Below are 24059 nucleotides of genomic sequence, written 5' to 3'. Positions count from 1 at the left end.
ACACTCGTTTATGCCTCTCTCTGGAGAGCTTCGTGCTTCAAAGGCAAGAAACTTTTACAGAAAAACTGTATACCTGTACCCCCCAACGGTTTCATCTCCGTTGGCAAAAACGCCAAGGCGCCAAGAACACACTTACACACTGCATGCTTCGCCCCTCCCCAGGTTTCACGTTAGTGGAGATGGCCCGAGATTCTCTTTTGTTTGCTGTTTCCAACACCCTGCATTTGTACCTTTTCAATGACCAGGTTTCGTGGAAAAGGCTTATGTCGTGTCGAAAAAGCTCACAGCAGTTTTGAGTTTTGGGTGGTACGCCTTGCCTATTCTTTCCTGCCACGAGTGCACACCTCGGGGCGCGCAGAGCGGACGCGGTCGACCGCTTCCTCAAGGCTGCGCGCCGAAAAGAGTTCAGTGGACCGTTTAATTGCCTCTCGCTGTGCGCCCGTTTCATGGTTGAAGCAAACAGAAGCGCAGGCACCGTTTATCTCTCTCGCCACCTTCCCCTGTTATCGCGTCTTCTTCGGTCTACGCTAAGCCGTAGGCCAACTTCCTTCTCTTCGGCTTTCGCTCCATTGCCCTGCGCTAGTCGGGGAAAAACCCTCCCCCGAGCATCACGGGGCTCTCTACATACGTTTGCTGCTTACCGGCTCCACTTTGACACGCAGCTGTTACGGCCAAATATGGCGCCACAATGTCACGTGATTTAAACCCCCCCCCCCCCCCCCCCGCCTTCCATCGCTGAACTCTGTACGCAGTGTGAAAGGAGGCACTCAGAGTTTACAGCCCTGATTGTAGACGCAGGTACGACTCTCTCAAGCAAAGGGCTGCAACCGGAACGAACTACCCTCTTCCGAAGCTCGCGTGGAGGCAGTCTTAGTGACCTTGAACGCGTGGAGCTCAGCATAAACGTCGGGCCGCGCGCATGCGCCGTACTGCCTCCTGTGACAACGGTACGCGCATCTTATTATGCGACGCAGCTGCTACTTGTAAGGCACACACAGACGTGGACTCTTTTTCAGAATATGAGGGGCTGGATGACATCTGTCACGAGGATTGCAGTTGCCCTCATAAGTGATTCATGATGGTACGGATGTTGTGACGTGCGCACATACGAACGGGCAGATATTCGCTTAGACCGAGGTAATAATAAGTGACACATCACGACTTTTTTCTTGGTATTTCCAAACTTCACACAGCACTAAACCATCCTACTTCTTACTGAGCGTGACTATCACCATCACTGAATCACCGGACTTGCTGTCTCAACAGTCTATAGCTCTTACGCGCTCGTTCTACATCGCTGCTGCGCCTCTTTTCCTGTGTTATGTTCATAATTGCTTTGCTCTGTACGTCCTCCCGTCGCAACTTTGTCCTTCCTTTATAGTCATCAATCTCTGTATTGAACACATTGGCCACGAAACAGGGCTCAATTGATTTGGGGGGGGGGGGGGGGGGGGGGGGAGAATTTGTAATCTTTCTCCCAAAGACATTTTTAGCCTTATAATTTTTCTTCCTCAACCTTTTCCGTCAAATCGGCCAAGATGCCATCGGGCTTATAATCCTGTTAGCGTCATCAATGCTGGCGCTGGTTTTCTTAGTTAATACTTCTAATTATCTTACATTGCACCCTCTTTGCCCCTACACGCCGTCCCCCCTTTCCACACACCCCCAATATGTTATCTCAACCACAATTACTATGCGTGTGGTTATGCGCTGCGGTTCAATTCCCTTCATTGCACGTATTCCCCGACCGGACCCACATCTCTCGGTGGCTCTAATGTGATGGAACTTTGGCGCAGACATAACGCTTTACCATATTTCAGCGACACATATATGGGCACTGGGGTTGCTAGCTTCCGGCTAGATAGGTTTCTTCCGGTGATAAAGCCGCAAGTCGATGAACGGACGTACCGCCCTGACATGCTCGACGCCTTGAGGTTTAGCCCGCCAACAGCCGATCAAGCTGCGAAAGTATGCTGAACCGGCCCTACACTGCACGGAGAAACCGAAATTGAAAAAAAACAAACAAAACTGTTAACGAAGGCCTTGCCGTTTTTGAAACCAAAGCTTTGTAGAGAAAACGAAAAATAAGTTGCGCGACAACCAATAAAGAAGAGCGGCCTTATTAACGTATCCGCAATAAATATATACCATTTTTTGCCTGACTCAACGTCGAGGCAATCGTAACCACAGAGTCATCGTTGTGGTCACTGCGCTGCTGGTGGAACGACTCGTGGCGATGAGTCAACGTCCTTAATGGCCGTTTCGATTAGCTTAAACGTTTCAGAACCTTCCGGAGTCGTAGCAGGCGGCAGTGTCGCTGATAAACTATTGTGCGCAACGACTCGATTGTCCTCATTTCGCCTCGACGTGGCCTTGATACGAGATTCGAAAAGAGACGCGCAGCAGAGAAGTGTTTTGTTGGTCTTCTCTTTTTATTATTGTTCCGTTTTTTTCGTACTGCGTTCACTGCAGCCGACAAGCGTTTGCGGCAGACGATCAAACCGTCGAGGCGTTGCGTGGCGGGCGACGCTAGCAGACGACGCGCGCAGACGATGGTGCTGCTGGACAGATGACGCGACTATGGACGCCCGCGCGGTGTCGCAAGACAGGAATGCGGATAAGTGCTGGTTCCGTCAGGAATGACGACATAACTTAGGAAAAAAAAGGGGCGAATGAAAGTGGGCCGTCACACCGAGCGTATGACGTCCGCTCAGAAGAGTGGGCAAATAAGTACGGCCCGTAGAAAATCGTTTCGCATATACGTCAGGACCTTCGGAGGGCTGCCCTGACAGAATACGGAGTCTGGCTGATGCCTTAATCGCAGCTTCGGCGTCGCGCACCGTATACGTATAGTCCGCAGTGCTGTTCGTAGTTTTCTCTGTATGAGTGTTGTGATTACGATTAAATTGCAACTCCAGTGAGTACAGAAAGTACTTGTTTAATGCTGAACCGAATCAAGTAAACAAAACGCAATTTCCCTGTTTCTTGTTTGGGTGACGCAGCAAGTTGTAACTGTTATTTTACCGCAAACTTATCGCCGTAAAATAGCGATAATTTTTTTAAAATTTTGAGTGCGTTATCATAGTCGTCGTGTCAGCAAATGGTACATTGTACATGTTCGTGTTTCGTTTTGTGCTTTTCCCTTTTTCTTTTTCGTTGACAACGTGGGTGGGGATGAAGACATCCGGTTGTCCTGCTATAAATTCTCAAGCACATGTCACGTTCACCTGTGGTGCGTTATAAACTAAGTGACCCTGTACGTTTTAACAAGTCAAGAGTACCCAAAGAGTTAAATGAACTCCTTCTACTGCAGTTCCCCGAATAAGCGGAGGCGGTAGCCCCAGTGCTGCCGTAGTCTTTTGGGGGACGCGCGTGAGAAACTGAAACCCCGTTGGCGCGGAACTTAAATGAGCAAAAATAAACAAGAGAGAACACAAACAGCGATTTCTCCTTCTCTAATACCGGTCGGAATGTGTCTCGGCCGCCAGCGCGCCGATCGGATCGCAGCAGGTCTCTCGGACTTACTACGCGGACGTCGATATAAGCCTCACGGATTCGCGCCTCTCTAAACGACAAGCTCCGATAACAACAGGATGTCCGTCGGGCAAAGCAGCGATTGGGAGAGAAGGAGCAGCCGGGCGGGAAAGCGAAGGCGCCGCCGGGACATGTCGTCTGCTACAGGTGAACTCGCAGGCGATCGAAACATAGCGGATGCGTTCCGGGCCTACCCGCTTTTCCCGCTTCGCGATTCGTTTTCACACACGCGGATACCCCACTCTCCCTTTCCCGTATCCGTGCTGAAATGCCACAGCGTGTCCCGTTCGTGCGCGACCGGTAACTCGCTCGATATACCGTTGGGGGTCACGCGTCGTCAGAAGAGGAACTTCAAGGCCGTCTGCCCTGCACTTTATCGTCTGCTTCTTTCTGTTCTTTGGTGTGTGTCGAGACGCTGCGACGTGGCTTCGAAACTAACGGTTCTTTCTGGTGGTCGTCATATCTTTCGAAGCAGAGGCTGCTGCTCCACGTGCGGGATCGTGTTGTAGGAATTTGTTACCTTTCGCCCTCGGTACACCGGCGTTTGAATCCTGTTTCTTTACACGAAATGGCGTTCGATTACCGTGTTTGTTTTGCACGAATTTCTTTTGTACCTTCTTCGTCAGGACTTCCTGTTGCGTGCGGCCGTTGCTACCCGGACGCCATAGTTCGGCAACGGGCTTCGCAGGGCATCTAAAATTTTGATCCTTTTTGATCCCCCTGTAGAAATCACGAACAAAACCAACAAAGACTGGACGCCCTCGATAACACTTCGTGCGGATTGTGGCGGACTCTACCTTCGTCGCGTTCTGCTTACAAAACACCTGCACCGGCAGGGTATTATGGTGTTAAAGTGCGCTATGGAGCATTTTTGTTGCATACATCCATCGTGCGTTTATTCCTAAGGCGACATTCTCATCAAATTTACCAGCCTTTCCAAACGGAAGTCGAGAGAATCGCGGCAGCTTTCTCGCACCACAACTGCGTCAAAAGTACGCCAAAACCTTCGCCGAAATTGCGTCCAAACGATCGTTAAACCTTCACAGACCCAAATCGTAAACGAAGAGCAAACCCATTCGAGAATTTTTTTCTAGGAACGATCTAAATGTATACCGACACGTGGGGCGGTATTCTCGTAACTGTCCCTTTTGAAAACGTCCCTTTTGCGTCCCTTTCATTGTGACGTACTTCCGGTTAAGAATTGGACGTTGACAGCATGGAGGAAGGTTGGCAGTAGGTTTACCGCGCTTGCGTTACGTCACTTCCGGTTGTTGGCTTTTAGCCAATCAGGGCTCGCCAAAAAGGACACTTTTGAAAGGGACGCAAAAGGAACAAAACTCGAGAATACCGCCCCAGGCCTATGGGTTAAAGGTGTACTATTTTCCTCCTTCCTTATAATCGATGCGTGTATTGTATCTAAAACCATTCCCTTTTCGCGATTTTGTCACAATGGAATAAGCCGGGTTTCACTCACGCGCCGTCTGTCAAGAGATCTAATCAGAGCTTTTCGGTCGACCAACCGGTCTATGGGGAAATGTGTTAGCTTTCTGGCAGGACGCCATCCAAGGGCGTCCGCAGAACTTTTTGCAAGGGGGGGCAGGGGGCATCCATTAGCAGGGGGGGGGGGGGGGTACGGTTGGATAGCACCAAAAAGGCGCTATTTGTGGTTACAAAAAGTACAAACAGTGAATTAGAACCAGACCTGGAGGATACACATTGGCTTTTATTACCTAACAAATAAATAAAGTTAATAAAGAAAATGCGAAAAGTTACTGTCACTTTGTAAAGAGTCTCGCTGCATGAGGGTTCCCGACTCACGCCAACTGATTACTAGCACACAGTACAATACATTCACATAGATAGAACTGCGCTCCGTCAATCTTCCTTGAATAGCAGCTGCAGACGCCTCTGGTTTTTCTGGGCAAATTGCGAGATGCCATGTGTAATGAAGTCTGTTGAAATGGCTCACGCAATAAAGATACTGCTCGCCTCCCTGGCTTTCAATGCAGTACAGGCGTACAAGCGTTTTGAGGGGCTGATTTATAGGTTTTGTTTAGGGGCTTGAGTGCTGCCGACATTTCGCAATTTCGAAGGAAAGGGTGTACAAAGTGATGGGACGGCACGGGAGGATGGTACACTCTCCCTACTAGGTGTAGCGGTGAAGATTTTTTGCAAGATATAGCTGCAACTTTTTCTGAAAACTGAAGTTCTTGCGGTAAGACTGCATAAATCTAGAGTTTATAAAAACGAAAAAAAAACGCCAAACCTTTCAGAATTGTTCGCTATCTTCAATAGCCAGCACAGGCAGTTTGTTTCACTGCCATCACATGACCGGCAATGTTAGTCAGTGTCTAAAGTGCAATGTTGACCGCAGTCCTGAAGGGCGTTTCATACGGATACTTAGGACCTGAGTGTGCTAATCATTTGAGTAGCGTGGATTGTTGCGCTAGTTGGTTCACGTACATCATTGAAAAAACTTTGCAATAAAGGACGGGACAAAGGAGAGAAAGTCGGTGTCGTTCTCTCCTCTCTTCCATCCTTCAGGGCAAAGTTATTTTAATTATGAGCCAACCAAGCTGTGCACTTTTTTTGTAGTGCATAAAAATATCCGAACTTCCAAGGGGGGGCAGTTGCCCCCCCTTGCCCCCCCTTCCGGACGCCCATGACGCCATCGGTCCCATTAAGAAAGTTTTCACTTTAATAAAAGTGGCGTGTATCGGTGGTAACAAATAGAGCTGGGCGAGTAGGCTAGAGTGCGTGGTGAAACGAAGCGCGAAGAAACAACGAAAACAACAGGAGGAACAAATACAACGGGACGGAACGCTCCGTCCCGTTGTATCTGTTCCTCCTGGTTGTCGTTGTTTTTCCCGCTTCGTTTCACCGCTTATCGGTGACTTTGAGGCCTGTGTACCCTGTTAGTTGTGGTAGAGCATGTGTACGATGGGCTGTGTCTTCGTTTGAGGAGGCGAATAGTGGTGGCACTGGACTTCCCATTGCTTTGCACCCTGAACACAAGAATGCGGACTTCGGTTTTTTTTCCTTTCCTTCTTTTTTTTTTTTTTTTGGGGGGGGGGGGGATGGATGAGGACACCATCCATGGGGCTTTCCTTTCAACTGGCTGCGAATGTGCGTTTAGAAATCACGATAAGCTCAGACTCGGTGGGGGAGCTGCTCTAAAACTGTAGCGTTGGGATACGAACACGTGCGCAAGCAATGAATGAAAGGGGCCACGAAGAAAAAAATACAAGTTTGGATCATTAGAAAGGGTGCTTTGTCCCGATATCAACGATGCCAATGCAAAACAAATCGTCGACATATCAAAGAACACGTATGTGACAGTGGCCACTCCCCAGCCTAACGCGCAGTTGACACGTTGATAACGTGTACGTTTTTAATGATTGCCCACAATACGTCACTAAGGCCCATATTCCATCTTTGTAGAGCTGATTTTGAAAGTTTTCAATTTTTTTTTTAGTTTTGGGTGAAAAAAAAACGGTGTTACGTGGCTGTAATGAAGCTGAGTGAGTTTAATTATTAAAGCCTAGTTCTTTCAAACTGAAGAAAATTGTATTTTGTCTTGATGATCCCTTTTAAAACGCAGTATAGAAATTCTAACTTCACAATCAGCCTCATCGTGTCGCCTTCGTGAAGTTGGCTTTCCCTACCCACGAGCAGGCTTGCAGAAAAGCACTATTTAAAGCAGGTTTCCAGGTCGGACAACGCGAAATCACGTTCCAATATTACGCTGTCACGATTGGCGCGTGCAAGCGCACACCATGCATTGCACCGTGGTGGCGCTAGCTAGAGCAGCAGCGAAAAATGCCCCGACCTCGAATATGCCGATCCAAACAAACAACATAAACGGCAGGCCTGAAGCTGAAAAATAGCGATATCGTCGAGCGAGCTGCAAAATTCATTTTCACTTCGTCTGGCTGGACGCGCAGAGGGAAGATGCGGTCCACGGCTGCCGCCTTGGATGTATACATGCGCGTCGAGACGTCGGATTAGGGGAGCGTCATAATAACAGGATGCGACTGGCATTCGTGGCAGGATTCGAGAGGGCGAGACGATAATATTAATAACCAAAGGGGAAGGAGAGGGTGGCGATCGAGCTTCTGCCGGCCGGCGCATTTCGGAAGGCGGCTCAAAGCCAAGGTTTGCCGAGGAGGTGGCAGTGCGTGTTTCGTGGCGGGATACGAGTGTTTTTTTTTTTCTTCTCCTGTTTTTGTGACAAGGTGTAATTTCCACCGCGGCAGCAACCGCTCCTCCTCCTCCTCAGCTGTTCTTCGGCTAATCCGCCCACCACGCAACGTCGTCTGCTCGGCTCGCTTCGATTGCCGGAGCATCGTCTGCACACGACGGTGTTCCCCGTTCATTGGCCTCCCGGGGAGAGGTGCTGGTTTTTCGGCTCGTTCACACTGATCCGCCTTTTTAGTCGTCGCCCGTTTCCGACTGCGCGCAGAAAAGAAATGGATGCCCCGCTGTCGTCTGCTCGGTGTGTACTAGCAGACGACGGCCGGCTTGCGCAGCCAGTCGTCTGCAGAGAGGCAGTTCATTCCGCGCGCTGCTTCCAGCTTTAGCTTCGTTGGTCGCATCGTCTGCGTGCGCTGGAATCGTCTGCGCCTGCACCGGGCAGAGTTGGCCCGTCACGGTATGCCAAAAAACGTGTTTAGCCACCTTGTGTTTAGAATTCTTCGCGGAGTTTTTCTTTCGTTTTCGGAGAACGCTGGGAATGTTGGCACCCCGTAGCGGCCTACCAGCGTGTGGGCGGCGGTCAAGCAAACGCGCTCGCTGACCCTTGCGCGAGCACGCATGGTGTGTACCATTCGGGTGTGCTTGTATACGCTTATTCGTTAGCTTCTTTTAAGCCACTCGCATTCCTTAGGCATATTTGCATTTCCGGAATTTGGTTCTGCTGTGATAAATTCGCACGCGCCCAAGGTCGGTCGGCGTTTGAGTTAATACCACACTTGTCGGAAGGCGTGTTTTCTTTCTTTTTTTTTTCCAGGCTCTGTCGTGTCTTTGTCGAGCATCTTCGCAGTCATGAGGCGTTTAAGGAACATACGTTTGACCGCATCAGTTAAGAGTTCATCATATTAAGGCTAGTCATTTTGCTTGTTTAGATTGATTGATTGTAGGGTTTAACGCGCCGACGCAACGCATGCGATGAGTCGCGCTGTAGTGGAGGACTCCGGATTAATTTTGACCACCTGGGGATCTTTAACGTGCGCCGAAATCTCGTACACACGGGCGTTTTTGCTTTTCGCCTCCATTAGAAAAGCGGCCGCCGCGGTCGGGAATCGAACCCGCGACCTCATGCTCAGCAGCGCAACGCCTTAGCCACTGAGCCACCGCGGCGGGTTCTTGTTTAGATTGTCCCGCACAGTGTTAGAACGAAGCTGCTGCTAGTTCTAGACACGCTACAGATGATGTTTAATTTTTGTTTACCCCTAAAAATTCTGGATTATTCGTAGAACGATGTACTGTGAGAATGCCGAAAACACATCGGTACCACAGTTTGTGGTCAATCAAATGGGTTAATGCTTAGCTTTCGACCTCATTCATCCAGGCGCTCGCAAGATCCGCTTTCGTTCCCCATAAAAGAACTTTCTAAGCTTCTTAACTCGCGCAAAGCGCAACCGCTCGTACGTTTGCCAATTGAAAGAAAAAGACGAGGTGCAGCTCACAGCAATTTGTAAAGGTCATCTTACCATCGCCTCCATGCGTGGCTGCACCTTCTCACAGTAAGCGCTGCCGCGAAAGCGTACACCAGTGTTGAGCCACTCATCTAGCCAAGCGAAGACAGGCCGCATTCATTCCTTAATTACCGGCGCAAATTAAACCGCCCACCGGGCTCGTATGCCGCCAGACAGCTTTATTTACGGCCAAATCACGACAAAATATGTTCCCCCTGCCCAGAGCGACACATCCCGACCCCACCTTCGGACGGAACCGAACGCGTGATGCCGTGTCGTGAATCTCGGGGTGATGGTGTTTGCATGACTTTCACTTGGTTGCATAACCCTAACCGGCGGCGCCGCTGTTCAGCAAGCGCGCCCCCTCTTTTGGTCGTGACGCCTCGCGCGCGCCTTCTTCGAGGAGGTTTTCGACCCCGAAAGAAGATGACGGCATGCCGACGCCGCGTGCGGCAAAGTGAAAACCGGGGCTGCGCTCCGCCGGCGGGGCCTAAGCTACGGCGGTAGAGCTGGTTAGGCTTAGCGAAAGTGGCGGCCTCGCTTCGGCGCCATTTTTCCCCTGCCGGCGGCCGCGCCGGCTTTATTAGGGGGCCCCGGTTTAGGATGGCGTGCTCTGCTGCTGCTGCTCTCGCTGCGGTGTTTACGCTCTCATCGTTTCCCTGCCGGGGCCCTCCCGGGGTGCTGGTGCTTCGTGCCGAACACGAGAGACGCATGCACGCACCTGGCCGATGCGCACCATTTTATGTCTGCATGACTATCGTCTGCTTTCTTTCTTTCGTTCTTTCTTTCTTTCTTTCTTTCTTTCTTCGAGCGTGCGCGCGCGGGGAACTTGCATTTGTTTGTGTACTTGTTCCGTTTCTCAGCCCTCTTATGTTTAAAGCACTTCCAAATCACCTGAAAATGCGTCTGTACTGGCGTACAGCGAGCTTTTCTCTCTTCGTGCGTGTATGTGTGTGTGTTTGTGCGTGCGTGCGTGTGTGCGAGTACCGCGTGCATCAATATGTCTCATTAGTTTCTTTTGTTTCATTTTGTAACACTTCTTTTTCATCATTTCAAAACTCGCGGCGGGATGTTGCTACGCCGTAGTACTTTCGTATTCCACTCATTTGTTTTCTTTCTTTTTTCTTTTGCTTCCATACGTCGCTCCCCTTCCTGATCCGCCTTTTATGATCTCCTCCCTCGCCGCGGTGCTAACTCGAAGCCGTTATTTACGACCCGGGCCATATATAAGCCGGAAGAGAAAGCGGCCCCGCTTCGATCCTACCGGGGTCGACGATGCTGTTGACCTGGCCAATCATCTAACGCCGACGACGCGGGCAATTTTAAATCCCCAATGGACGCGCCTCGCTATTTGTAGCATCGCAATCATTTGGCCATCGAAGGCACTCCTAAGGCTACGTCTTGCGTGTTGCTCTTATGGAAATGAAAGGTAAAAATACCTGCCAGCGGAAGTTTTGACGTTTATTAAATGCGCCGACCCTTGGCGGCGACGTGGGTGCGATCCAATTGTTGACCATAAGTTCTTTCCATATCCACTTGCTTACCATTTGTCTAGAATGGGCGGTGCGCTTGTTAGATAAGGCATTATCTCACCGTCGGGGTTACTTCTGAGCCTAACCTGCCAGTGAATGTTAGTTAACCAGTCAAGCGACTACGGCCTCCGAGTCAGTCTCCGTCGCATTGCACGCGTGAATAGTCCATTCCTCCGCGGCGCCTCTGGCGGGCGCGCATTAAAATTACACGGTCTATTTGCTACTTGATGGATTGAGAAGGATTCCTGATTAATACTTGTTCGACGCGGGTGACTGGTTTGGCGCGCTGTCGGAAGTGAACGGCGGAATCCGACGGAGTCGATCACAACCGTTAGCGATGGCCGGCAAGGTCGCTTGAAGACTTTTCCTTGTACACTCCGTTCATGTTCCTTTCGTTCACCCACTTTATTCCGTCCCCCGTAACCTGCGCAGTCCTCTTTGTTGTATGTCAACCTTAGGTGAATTATAAGTGCGTGCAGAGATCTACATTATGTTAACAGTGGTGAGTGAGTGAGTGAGTGAGTGAGTGAGTGAGTGAGTGAGTGAGTGAATGAGTGAGTGAGTGAGTGAGTGAGTGAGTGAGTGAGTGAGTGAGTGAGTGAGTGAGTGAGTGAGTGAGTTGTTCGGGAACAGGAGGACCAAGCCTTGCGGGAGTGCCGAAAATGACTACTCCCTAAAAGCCCAGAACGATCTGTGCAGAAAGTATCTGTGGCTAAGATCCGCGACCTTCAAAAACTGGAGGACCAGGCACAAGATGGCTCGCCTAGTGATCTTGTGACCGTTTGGGAAAAGAGTGTAGTCCAAAGAAGCAACAAGGTTACAACAACGAGGGCTCATCCCTATCGAAAATGTGGAGTTGATGGAAGCCATCAAACATCAACATAGTGGATTATGATAATGGCATTTATGATGGCACGACGGTAAGGCGATGGACGTCGGCATGCTTGTGGACGTCGCCATGCTGGTAGCTGATGGCATGCTGATAATGCTGGCAGGTGCTGGCAGGTTGGGTGACAGTGTGATGGCAGATATACGAGAAATTGCACAGAAATGTCGCTTGCTGCGGGAAGATGCATCTTCCCGCGGTAAGAGACATTTCATAGTTTGGCTTCGAAAAATAGGCGAAAACCTACTCAATAGATATATATCATAGTGCGACTTCTCCTGGACAAAGATCGCTTCCGCTGTCTGCCAAACCTGACAGGAGTTGAAACTGCTCTCAAGCGCTAAAACTCGAGCTTGAAATCGGTCTCGGTCGACATAGGCGCTTCTCCGCAACTCAGCTCGGCGCCTTCTCGACCATCCTGTGAAACTCTCGAACCGAGTCTCGGATGGAGAATTTGGGAATGCAGAGGAAAGCAAACGGTGAGCCACAACGCTGTGACTCCACTGTAGCCCCTGAATAGCATTCGCCTGATCGAAATTCTTTCGAACGAGCTCAGTGCTGTGGACATTCTCCCCCCCCCCCCTTCCTGGTTCAGTATTGTCTCCTACTATATATTGTACTAGAGGCCACATGAACGTCGTGCTCTGAGTCCGCTTTTAGTCGCAAGACAAAAAGCTCCATCACATTCTAATGACTTTCGGACTCCCTTGAACTATGAGTGAAACGCAGAAGAAGTTCATTTCGTCGTCGTTCAAGTGCCATCGAACCAGTGGAAAGAAACAAAAACAAGCTTTTAGCACTACTCTCTTCGGCTTGCTCTATGGCTGGCGAAAAAGCTGTTTCAAAGCCAAGTTCACGGCCCTCTTCTGTGCCCTCAACTTGGAGGTCTAGCAGAGCTGGAAACTACTTTTTTTTCCCTCTCCGTTCTTTCGGTACAGTGCTGCGTTGCTTATTTGGTTTGCTCGCAATATTGGCGCTCGCTGACCCGAGCCGTGTGTGTGTGCTTGCCTCCCTTTCCTTTTTTCCTCTTGTGTCTTCAAGCGCCGCTTCGGTGAAATGGCCTCGAGAAGTGTAGGAAGCGAGGTTCGGAGAGGCTAAAAACGCGATCGTCTGCACTCGCCCTGGCACGCAGACGATCAGCCGGGCCACCGTTGCGGTCTGTTTCGCCTGCGTGAGCGTGGCTCACGCGTTTGTGTCAATATTTGCACTCCATACGTATACCTTGTTCGCACTTCCTTGCTTCGGCCCAGTGGCGCGTGATTTGAAGTACGGTTCTGGGTGGAATCGTGTAGGTTAGCTTCCGAATGCACGGTTTGCCACGCAGTGGCGACTGGCACATCCACCCGCTTGCACTGGGGAGTAGAGGCCAATGGAGAACTTCCTTTAAACGTACCGGCATTGTCTGGTCTGTATCACATTTTATGGGCTAAGGCGCGCGTTAATGTTTGCTTTGAAGTTGGAGATGATACTGTTACAGAGTGTCTTTGGCAAGGGTGAGAAATGGACGCTAGCAAACAGCCTTTTGGTCATGTGCTAGGTTTCCGCAAGGAAGAAGATGACGCAGCTGGGCACGTAGGTTGACTTAGGGGAAAAACTAGAAGACGTTGATGGTGTTTTTGTCTTGGTCATCGCGGTTCTCTGCTTGTACATACGCCTTGGGAATAGGTGTGTACAAAAGGTACCCCCGACAGTTCTTACTTGCAGGCCTTCTCATATAACGCGCTTATCTGAATTTCTTTTATGTATGGTTACTTTAAAATAGACTTTATGCAAAATAACTCCACCGTTCGGTGGAAACCATGGGCAGCTAGCTTTTTCCTGTCTGTTTTTCTTCCTCCAGTTGTGCCTGGTGCGTAACCTGCTCCCATGATAGCTCTCAGTGCCGTTGCGTTCCCGGTGTAGTGGTCATACGGGTTGCTAAAGGGTAGTGGGCAGTCTAGGGCTGAAGCAGGCTGAACCACATCGTTTCCTTGGCGTTCACCGTCCCTCTGTAGTCCCGGAAACGAAGGATACGCCTTCTAGGACTAAAGTTACTCATGGACACAGAACGGACGAAAGGCCACAGAATCTTGGGGTACTGTCGTGCTGTAATATCGCTATCATCGACGTCTAAACGTCCGGAAGTCCGGCGTGTTAAATGGTCTGTCGCCGTGGGTGCAGTGCTATAATTCCCGCCTTCGTGTTGTCGCAGGTGTGTACTTGGAGCCGTGCGGTCGGAGCCCGCCCCTAGCGGCGGCCACCGGCAGTCAGCGGGGCGGCTCCGCCACGGCGGTAGTAGCGGCCGTCATGTTGCCTCCGGGCGTGCGCCAGTCGTCCGTCACCAGGAGTGACGGCGACGCCAAGAACGTCTGGGAACTGCGCTTCGCCTACAAGGTACGTCCCAAATTCTGCTGTCTGTGCGCGTGGGTGCGCATTTCTTGTTGCTGTCAATTCCCCAAGGCTGTGTCGAGAGTGCCATCTGACGGCACTATAAGCACTCCACTATATTGACGTCCACCGGCGTTATCTAAAAAAAGTTGCCGCGTCTGGCCCTACGTCGCTAGACCTAACGTAAAGTAAGGTAGCACCACCTAAACTAACCTAACCTAACGCAATATCACCTAAAGAACACAAAGCAATGTAACTAAGTAAAGCTGTAGACTGGGCTAGTTGGTAATTCATAGTGATCAAATGTAGCGCAGCAGAAACACACGGCACGGAAAGAATACAAGACGGAAGACGGAAAGAGCGCTCGTCCGTGTGTATTCTTTCCGTTCCGTGTGTTTCTGCTGCGCTACATTTGATCATAAAGCAATCGTTTAAAACGCCAAAATGTAACCTAAGCAATGTACATTAAAATTCACTTCAAAGTGAAAAAAATTCCCCCGCATTTCCCCGAGGGGGAGAATGTGAAAGTGCGAATGCACGGTTGTCGGCCCGCTTGCGGCGCTTGCGCTCGGCCCCCGCAGCCCACCGCCTCGCCGCCTTCTCTTCCATCTCTTCCATCGGGTTTGTAGTATCACGTGTACACCACGCAGTTATCAAGCCGCTATAACGCCGCTGAGTCGCCAACGCACGCCGCTGACGACGTAGTTTGAATGCGTTAAAGATATAAGGCGCGTCACTAACACTGATATCACCGTGGCGTCCGTGGCTTGGTCGGTAGAGCGTCGCGCTGCGGCCGCAAAGTCCTCGGATCGAAACCTGGCGCCGGATGCTGTTTCTTTTTTTAAATATAGAGGAGCACTGCGGACGCCTCCGCCGCCACCGCCGCCGGCGGTGGATGGTTTGGGGTCGCTTATAAAGTGCATTCGCACTTAAAAAAAAATAACCGAGGTAAACGCCGGTCTTGACCCACCGACCTTGGAGTCAAGAAGCTATGATGGAAACCCTACACCACAACGACAGACGCTTCAGACTGTGCTAGCCTAGTCCTAAAAATTCTACTGTCATCGAACGGCACACTAGCCATTCCTGCAGCACTGAGCTATAGATTGTGATTCACCAACCTCACTGTCCTCCTCCTCACCGTCAATATCGCCACCACCACCCCCACCCCCACCACCATCGTCGTCGTCGTCGTCGTCGTCAGCAGCTTGTTTGTGTCCGGGATGACGACGACGACAGCGAAATCTGGACTTATATCGAAAATGTCTCGTATCACGTAACCATTTCCAGTAGAGCAATCACAAGAGGCAAGTTCCTGCTCAATTCTCTGGCGTTTCGCCGTACTGTAGACGCCGCGTTCTGCGTGTCACAAGATTTCGGACAAAACGTTTCGTTACCTCGGAAAATGGGATAAGAGCACTGCTTCGGTCGCGCTGCGCTTTCCCGGAGAAAGGTCTTGCGCAGGCCACAGCGACCGCCCTCGCCGCGGCCTGCAGCGTCGCGGTAGGTCTGACCGGGCGAAGAGCCAATGCTCTAAAACAAATGGAGAGCGTTGTCGCGCGCACACACGCGCACACCGGAGCAGCGCTGGGTGATCCTTCATCTGCGGCCCGAAATGAGCGAGCAGCGCCGTCCACGTGCGCTGCCCATAACTTCTTGCTCGTAGATCATTGGCCGGCGCAGGGACAGGGACCCTGCTGCGTGCGCACCGGTGGAATGTCCTGGAACGGCATGGCGGAAAAGGAAAGAGTTAGAGGTCCCTTTTGAAGTCCCAGAATCTTACGTGCGCCTTTCTCCAAGCAAATATTTCTGTGTGCGTACGTATGATACAAAAAATCCTGGGCCGTCTACACTAACGTGAAACCTGGAGATGGACGAAGCATGCAGTGTATAGGTGTATTCTTGGCACCTTGGAGTCCTTGCCCACGGAGATGAAACCGTGGGGGGTAGATGTATACAGCTTTGATGTATAAGCCTTGCGTCTTTGAAACACGAAGCGTTCTAATGCGAGGCGTAAACGAATGTTCCAAAGTTTTTTTTAGTACGCGTTACGTTCTCGCGCGAAGTGTAAACGAATGTCCCGGTTGTTTTAGTACCGTGACTACATGATACGACGGTTACGACGATGACAGACGCCCACAGCCCCAGCTCCTAACGGGGTTCGCCACTACTAGCAGCGAGTCTATATCGTCAGCACCCCACCCCCATCATCATCATCGTCATCACAATTTATGTACCTGAAGGACCCCTGACCGTTAAGGCGGGGTCGACAAGCATACACAAAGGCATTTGCAGAACAAGAGCACAAAGCAGAATAAACTTAAAAAATTAAGATCGCAAATTATAAAACTGGTTAAACAACTAATAGCAGAATTCAAAGTGGCGTGACAGTGCAAAAAAAACAAAAACAAAAAAGCAACTGGTTACACAACAGCTAATACATAGACATTACGACGGTACGGTGTTGAAATGTGGTAATTTTGAAATCACCATCATCATACCCGTTTTAAACGAAGTATCGCTTATAACGAAGGCAGTTTCATGTGCTGAGCATTTCGTACAACGAAGGTTTACTGTATATGCACCGTACCCACTGAGTTACCATGGGAAGAGCCTTTTCTTCTTTACTTTTTGAAAATATGGCATCTCGGAGCTGTCTGGCTGCTATAGCGCTGCGCTAAGTCACGTCTGAGCCCAGCAACATTCCCTGAGGAAAGTATACATATCCGAGAGGTAGCAAAAAATAGGCATACAGAAAGCGATAAAGGAAATGAGTTTCACGCCTTACGCGCATAGGGGCACTCACTACACGGACGCTGGCGCGCAGACACGCAACCAGAGGGGCAGCCGAACCCTGCAGCCGCCAAGTGAACTGTGACGAAAGCCCGCCGGCGTCCTAATGGCCGCCAGGAACGCGACGGGGGGACCACCCGGCTGGCGGTCACGTGGGCGGTGCTGCACTGCGCGTACACCGGCCGGTGAAGGAGAATACGCTCGCTGCTAGGGGAAGACCTGGCGCATTATTAGCTGGCCGCTGTTTATGATGTAAGAGGATCGAGAAAGCCGGAATTATCCTGCATCTCGCTTCGTACGTCATACTTTGCGTTGTTATGAGCTAACGGAAGTCCAATGATTGGAGTTGACGGAAACGTACACTGCTCCCAGCAGCATTATGAGTCGAGACGTCTGTTTCAGTGTACATTAGCGGCTTCGTCTTGTGGTAGTCAGCAGAAAACGCTGACCACTTTTAAAGGGGGGCTTTCTGGGCCTCACTTGGGCCGTAGTTCGTAACACCAAAACGCGCTGCAGCAACGCAAACTTTACAAAATGGTTTTCACGAAACGATGATGATAATAAGCGAAGCCACATTAACCGCCTCAATAAAAAAAAATGGCTCCAATCCACGCTGTGAAGGTGGTTAGACTGCGAAGCTGTAAGTGACACCCACAACGATTACCCATGCGAAGTCACTTGAATTCCCACACGTGGCTCTACAAAGAGTGAAACCAGAGTCTCTGGCAGCCGTTACTTGGTTTTTGTGGGGGCGGCATCCGCGAAACCGAGTGAGCGAACACAGTAGCGACGGCTTAAAGAAAACGGAGAGGAGCGCCTGGCAAAGGTTTAGACAGCGGAGGGCGGCACACGCGGCTATGGCTCTCTCACTGCCTCCTCCTCCTCACTCTTGTTTCATGCGTCGCCGCCAAGGCCCTGACACTTTCCCCAGACCATCGCTGTTCCTTTCGCCGCTAATCCAAACCACGTGAACGCCGCTATCATGCATTATGTGATTTCACTTCACACGAGGCCTTTGAATGAACGCAGGTGGTAGACTAGCCGCTGTGGTCGTTGAGTGCACTGTCTGTCTCCCTGTCTCTTTTTGTGGGCGTAGCTTGGTCGGTAAGACGACGGGTAAAAGGGTCATGGTATGGGCGTGTTGGTGATGCATAATGGCAACTGAAAGCGCAAATGAGACACAGACACAGAAAGGAGACAACAACGACGAGCGCTAATCCTTAGCTCTCGTCCTGTTGTCTCCTTTCTGTGTCTGCGTCTCATTTGCGCTTTCAGTTCCCATTAAGACGACGGGCTCTCGCTCCGTTTCTCTATTCGGGTCCAGGTTCGATTCCTGGCGGTGTGATTTCTTTCATTTATCCTGGCGTTTTCTGCTGGCGCGGACACGAAAATTTCCTTCGCTGGTACAGGTTCACTGCTTCCCAGTAAAAACGTTTTTCGTCGTCGGAATTTAAGCTGAGTTCCTCGCGTTATGAGGCGCCGACGCCTATCCCATTGCACCACTCCGACATTGTGGAAGCAGTTTGGAGTTTGGACTTTGACGGAGGTTGCATTGGAGAAAGTTTTGTGTTTTAATCGTCTTTCGCTTAAAAAGGGGGACTTTGATTTTTGAGTATTGGCTCTCAGCGAAAGACCGCACTGGACGCAACTCAGCGTTCTCGTGCTTTACACGCTCTGCTTATTGAGAAGGTACCCTTGGATTGTAGAGGAGTACAATGTATCGCTCCTTCTTATCCTTGCCCTTGGTGGTCGTGTGAGCTGTCCGCGGTAATCATATATGTGCTCGTGCTTGCATTGACATTTTTCTCGCTGCCAATCCACCAGCGTGAATTATTAGGGGCGAAGCCCCTTTGGGGCTTGGGCTGTTGGCGTCTCATGTCGTCGTCGTAACCGTTGTCTCATGTAGTCACGGTACTAGACACCGAGACATTCGTTTACGCCTCAGGCTAGAAGGTAACGCGCACTAAAAAAAAAACACCGGGACACTCGTTTACGCCTCGCGCTAGAAAGCTTCGTGCTTCAAACATACGAGACTTTTACAGCAAAGCTGTATACCTCTACCACCCAATGGTTTCATCTCTGTTGGCAAAAACGACAAGGCGCCGAGAATACACTTTTCACTGCATGCTTCGCCCCTACCCAGGATTCACGTTAGTAGAGATGACCCGGGATTTTTTCATTTTATTTTGCATGCGTTACGTACGCACCATACTCGGCACTTCCCTTGGAAATTGTTATATCGGCCGGTATTTTCTTCGGGGCGATGGGAGTGAGTTTTGTGGATGAGAGGCACATGCGCGACGCCTGTGTGCCGTGCCTGCACCACGTCAAAGAATTTCATTGTGGTAGTATACTTGGGGTCGCCCGATGTTGCGTCGACTTTGTGTACGTGGTTATCAACACCGACGCAGGAAAGGCTCACGTAGTTGTTTGCATTATGCGATGAACGTAAACGAAATGTATGCTTTTGGGAATTCTGTAAACATTCGTTGTGTAAATTCCCAGAGAAAGCTGTTAAGGCTTCAGCGCTACTGGAAGAAGGGGGTATCTTTTGAATCCCCGTATTCTGAAATAGCCGCGCGATCGAGTGTGCTGTTCTTTTTATTTTCTAGAATAAAACAAATACTCAAAGCCCTAAAGTAGAACTCTATAGTATTATGTGAGACTAAACGTTTTTTACATACACCACTTCAAATGGGGGCTACTCAACCGAATCCCGCCGTTAAACGTATCGCCATTTCCGCTCATGCCGATCACCGGGTAGAGAGGGAACCCTTACTGTGTACCCAAAGCTAGTTCAGGAAAAAAAATGTGTACTGTAAGTAGGAGGAAGTGCGGAAATGACAGACCAGATGAGTGAGCGTGCCGCCGCCAGAGTCGCTGACCTTCGTTTCGTTTTTATTGAACGAAATGAACCGTACAGACCTTCCGAACTTCCTCGCCCCGAGACCAGCCATTTCATCACTGGCTGTGATAGCGCCACCGCTTTAACTGGCGCAGCCGACAGGATGACCTAAGTGCGCATGCCCAGTACAGTCCCTCACATGCCGAGATGTTATCAACGTTAAAAGAATGAAAAGGGCTATGCCAGAACGGAAATTTGACCGATGGAAAAAAAAAAGCGGCTTGTGCGGTTGCGTCACGGTGAGCGGTGAGGCAACCGTGCCCACTAAAGCAGACGATGGAAGAAACTCCGAGTGTCGTCTGCTGCGTACGGCGCACCGCCTTCCGGGAGTCGGGCGAGGTGTGAAGAAACACCGCTAGAGCGATGAAGACGGAAAGCTGCGATAGAAATGAAGCACCCTCGGTTCATACGTGGGGCGTTAATCCGCTTCTACCTCCCTCTCTTTTGGGACCGTACTCTATTGCGATATGAACGAGTGGACCTGTCTAGCCGTGCTACGCTTGTAGGAAGAAGAAAAAAAGTTAAGCCTATCAGGAGGGCGTTGAACTCCTCCGCGAAAGGAACGAACGCGAACGGGCCCATCCGAACTCGGAAGTGCGCGTTTCTAATGGCGTTATGAAGCATAGTTTTTGTTGTTGTTTTTCAAGTGTAATGCTTCATGCGTGAATCTATTCGTGTTATTTTTGCTGCTAGGTCGGCTCAAGCTTTTATCAGCAACCCGCTATATTAAAGCGAAGCAGTCTATGCCTCACTGATGGCGGTAGTCCGTCACCAAAACACACTAGTGGAAAGCCAACTTTACATGGTGGGTTTAACAAAACGATGATGATAAGCGAAGGCACTTCAAGCGCGTCAAGAGAAAAACGCTTCCGGGGGTCGGATTCGAACCTGGGTCCCTCACGATATATGAAGCCGACGTTGTCTATCCGATTGCGCCATCCCGACACGGTCGGAGCAGTTAGGATCATCGCCTTTGACTTCGACTGAGGTTGCATGACAGGAAGCTTGGGGTTTTAACCACCTTTCTCGAAAGAAAAAAAAGGCTTTTAAATTTTTTTCTTGTTCAGAATAACTGATGCGATGTGCATTGAGTCTTGCGGGCTGCCCCAGAATCCTGGGTCTGCACGCGCATGAAGGTTGGTTGAATTCCCACCATCAGTCGGTCCGTGTACAAAATATTTGAAGGAGACATAAATTTCGGTACGTACGAGCTACTTTCAAGCACAGAGGCCAAAACTGTTAACAACTCATGAACGCTCGGCCTTCTGTACATGCAGAGCAACCTGCTGATAGCCACCGGCGTTACCAGCGAGGTTAGGGGATAGCGCTGCGGCAACCAGGCGTGTGAAAGCCGCTGCTTCTTTTGTTTCTGAAGTGAGGAGCACTTTAAGGCCCCGGGATGTCGCACGTCCAATGTCTTTGGGTGTTTAGAGTTCGAACTGCATGCGATTCAGAGTCAAAACTCAACGAGTCGAAGTCCAAACCGTCTGAGAATCAAAGTCTAAACTCAGAAGACAACCAAAGAATCCGTCACAAGAACGCTTCGCATTCAACCACCGTCGTCATTGCAGGGGTGAATGATCTTGGTTATAAAAATAAAAAGGCTAACTCCCGCTTAAAGTTGCGGATGCTTACATTCTCGTAAAAATGAAACTCAAAGCGTCGTGCCACACGACATGAGTCCTCACCACTTCGCATCCTTGCGCGTGCGTGGTCGCTGATAATGAAGCTCCGTGCCAAGGGTACCCTGCCAAACTCGAGATCAAGACTTCGCTGGTTATAAGCAAAGATAATTTCCATAACACGCCTGGGTCGCTGCCGTATTGAGGGACCGTTTATGGCGAACGTTACCTCCCAAAACGCGGAAGCGGCCGCAATAGCTTTCGCATTCTCGGCTGCTGCATCGCTAACCCGTAATCTCACTGGTAACACCTGTGGTTATCAGCAGCTGCATATATCGAAGGCCACGCGCTCGTGCGTTGTTGCTTGCAGTTCTGGTCTCTGTGCATACTTTCTAAAGTGTGCACAGAGGACCAGGATCTTACTTTCTAAAGTAAGATCCTGGTGCTAAAATGATTAGCACCTGAATCCCTGACAATGCACATGATACAATGCGCCAAGCAATTTTCGGTGATGCTGAATAGTGTCCGGGATCCCAGAAAATGTCCCCAATCCAAAGTCCCTAATGACTACCAGGGATGATGAAAAATATCCCGGATCCCTGACAAGGGTGAAGTGTTCTTTAACGCCGATTTTTTCTGCCAATTTAACGTCGATTTTTAATGCCAAATTTTTCTGCGCAGAAACGTATTTCGCCTACAGAGGAATTCGCCAAAACTGCTCTACTAACGTCGAAGCGGCGACGGGCACAGCTTTGCCTCTTCGACCTTCTACGCGACCGCAAAGCCCACGCACTACCATTACGCCCACCACCGCTCGAAAATGCACGCAATGTGGAAAATAGCTACGAGGCCAGGTCGCCGACAAGAGAGGAGCTACAAGTTACGGACCAATTCACGGCGCGCAAGGACCCCAGCCTCTTCATCGGCGTAAATCATGTCTTTCCGCATTCATTCCGGCACGCAGCCAAGCCAAGCCAGCTACGTAATAGCACTATCTGCACCAGCGCGTGCCGAGGGGGCGAAACCGCAGAGAAGGCCCCTTCGTAGGAAGAGAACGCCTTCCGGTAGTTTCGTATTCATGAACACCGCGCTTATAAACTCGTCACCACGGGAAGCCGATCTTCTTAGCCGATAAGTCGGCAATCAAGACTTGCGCCGAGGCGTCCCGCGTAGACTTCGCCGTGTTGCGGGGGAATTTGCGGCCACCTTTAGCAGCCTCGTTTGTGTAACCTCTCTCGATTTAGTGGAATCGAAACGCTGACTTCAAACTTTATTAACGGGTAACAATTCTTTGGGGAGTATACCACACCGAAAAAGTGTGAGGCCTTATATCGGCGCTGTAAATTCATAATTCGTCCAGTAAGCACGTGTAATCCTTATAGTTGGGAATAGGTGGATGATTGGTACTTTCCGTATTGATAAGGAAGTAGTGCATAAAGATACATAAAACGAAACTGTCTGGCAGGATGCAGTAGCAAGGCCTCTGTCTATACATGTGAAGCCGACTTGGAAGGTGTATATTGGTTTATGTGGATATATGGGGCCTTCATACTTCAATACCAGACCGCTTACACTGCCCCTGGACAGATGTCTTCTCAGCAACGTAGTTGGGTATAATCGTGAAGCAGACTTTAAAGGGGTCGGCGTATATCAGGGTGGTTGGGAAGAACGCTTACGCATTAGCAGACATTTTTCCGAATTTCTGTGTCATTTTCCTTCCAAGTGGTATCCTAACAATCATAAACTGTACGATAAGAAAACGAAGAGGTTAAGATGCAGCCTTACGAGCAATTTGCGGACTGCCTCCATAGTGGACGAAATATGAACTAATTCGGACAAGCAAGCGACCCTTTCACCTTGCCTTTATGACCACAAGAACGCTGTCATGTTTCCCAAAACGAAATGCGTCCACAGCGACGATGTGAGCAACGTAAATTTAAGTGAAAACGTTGCGAAATTGAACATAGAGAACGTAGTTTTAACGCGAAGCCTTCTACGTTTACCAGCCTATACTTCTGTCGCGACTGTTGGCGTCAACAGAAAACTCCTGCGAACAAATAGAAGAAACTACTGGCACCGCCGGGAATCGATCCTGGAACGAACAGAGAAACGGAGCGAGACCCCGTTGCCTTACAAATTGAGCTCCGAGCGCACGCGAGACGGGGGAGACAGACGGTGTACTCACCGAGCCCAGCTTCGGGTTTACCCCCACATTCTCGCTGAGTGCCACGTGATAACGTCACCCGATTTCTCGCAGCTCTCTTTGCAGAGCCACATGTGTGAGTTCAAGTGACGTCACATGGGTAATTGTTGAGGGTGACGTTTACAGCTTCGCTTTCCAACCTCCTTCACAGGGCAGATTAGCGCGATTTTGTTTAGAGGGGACAAGATACATGCTTGTTCATTAGGAGAGCACAAGCCTTTGCCAACTCACACAGCCATTCCAGCCACGAAACACGCTTTTTAAACTTCTCCGGAACACAGAAAATATGAACAAAAACATTCAAATTTCGCGCCACAGTGACGTAATATGAGCATGGCGACGTAAAAAGGACCAGCACTAAAAACATAGTTATCAGTGGCTTACCTGCATGTTAGCATAAATGTGATACAATCAAACGAGACTACAGGCCCTATTTCAGTCGGCAAATAGGCGGTTGTTTTTAATCGGCGGCCACCAATACCACAAGGAAGATTATTTGACGTCATAGAGACTTCGCCGAA

General features: G+C 50.0%; 1 protein-coding gene across 1 annotated transcript in view; it reads left to right on the top strand.

Moving 5' to 3' along the window:
- Mwh (multiple wing hairs) overlaps window positions 1-24059 on the top strand; it is a 178683-nt gene that overhangs the window by 99010 nt on the left and 55614 nt on the right. The window contains exon 2 of the mRNA XM_077670208.1: window positions 13840-14021. Coding sequence (XP_077526334.1) covers window positions 13935-14021 — 87 coding nt within the window. The 5' untranslated portion in view covers window positions 13840-13934. The remainder of the gene's footprint in view (window positions 1-13839; window positions 14022-24059) is intronic.

Source organism: Haemaphysalis longicornis, unplaced genomic scaffold (assembly GCF_048455015.1).
Source record: "Haemaphysalis longicornis isolate Haplotype H1 unplaced genomic scaffold, Haemaphysalis longicornis Haplotype H1 scaffold_5, whole genome shotgun sequence".
NCBI lineage: Eukaryota > Metazoa > Arthropoda > Arachnida > Ixodida > Ixodidae > Haemaphysalis > Haemaphysalis longicornis.
Note: the sequence above shows the minus strand (reverse complement) of the source record. Positions and strands in the feature narration are given on the sequence as shown.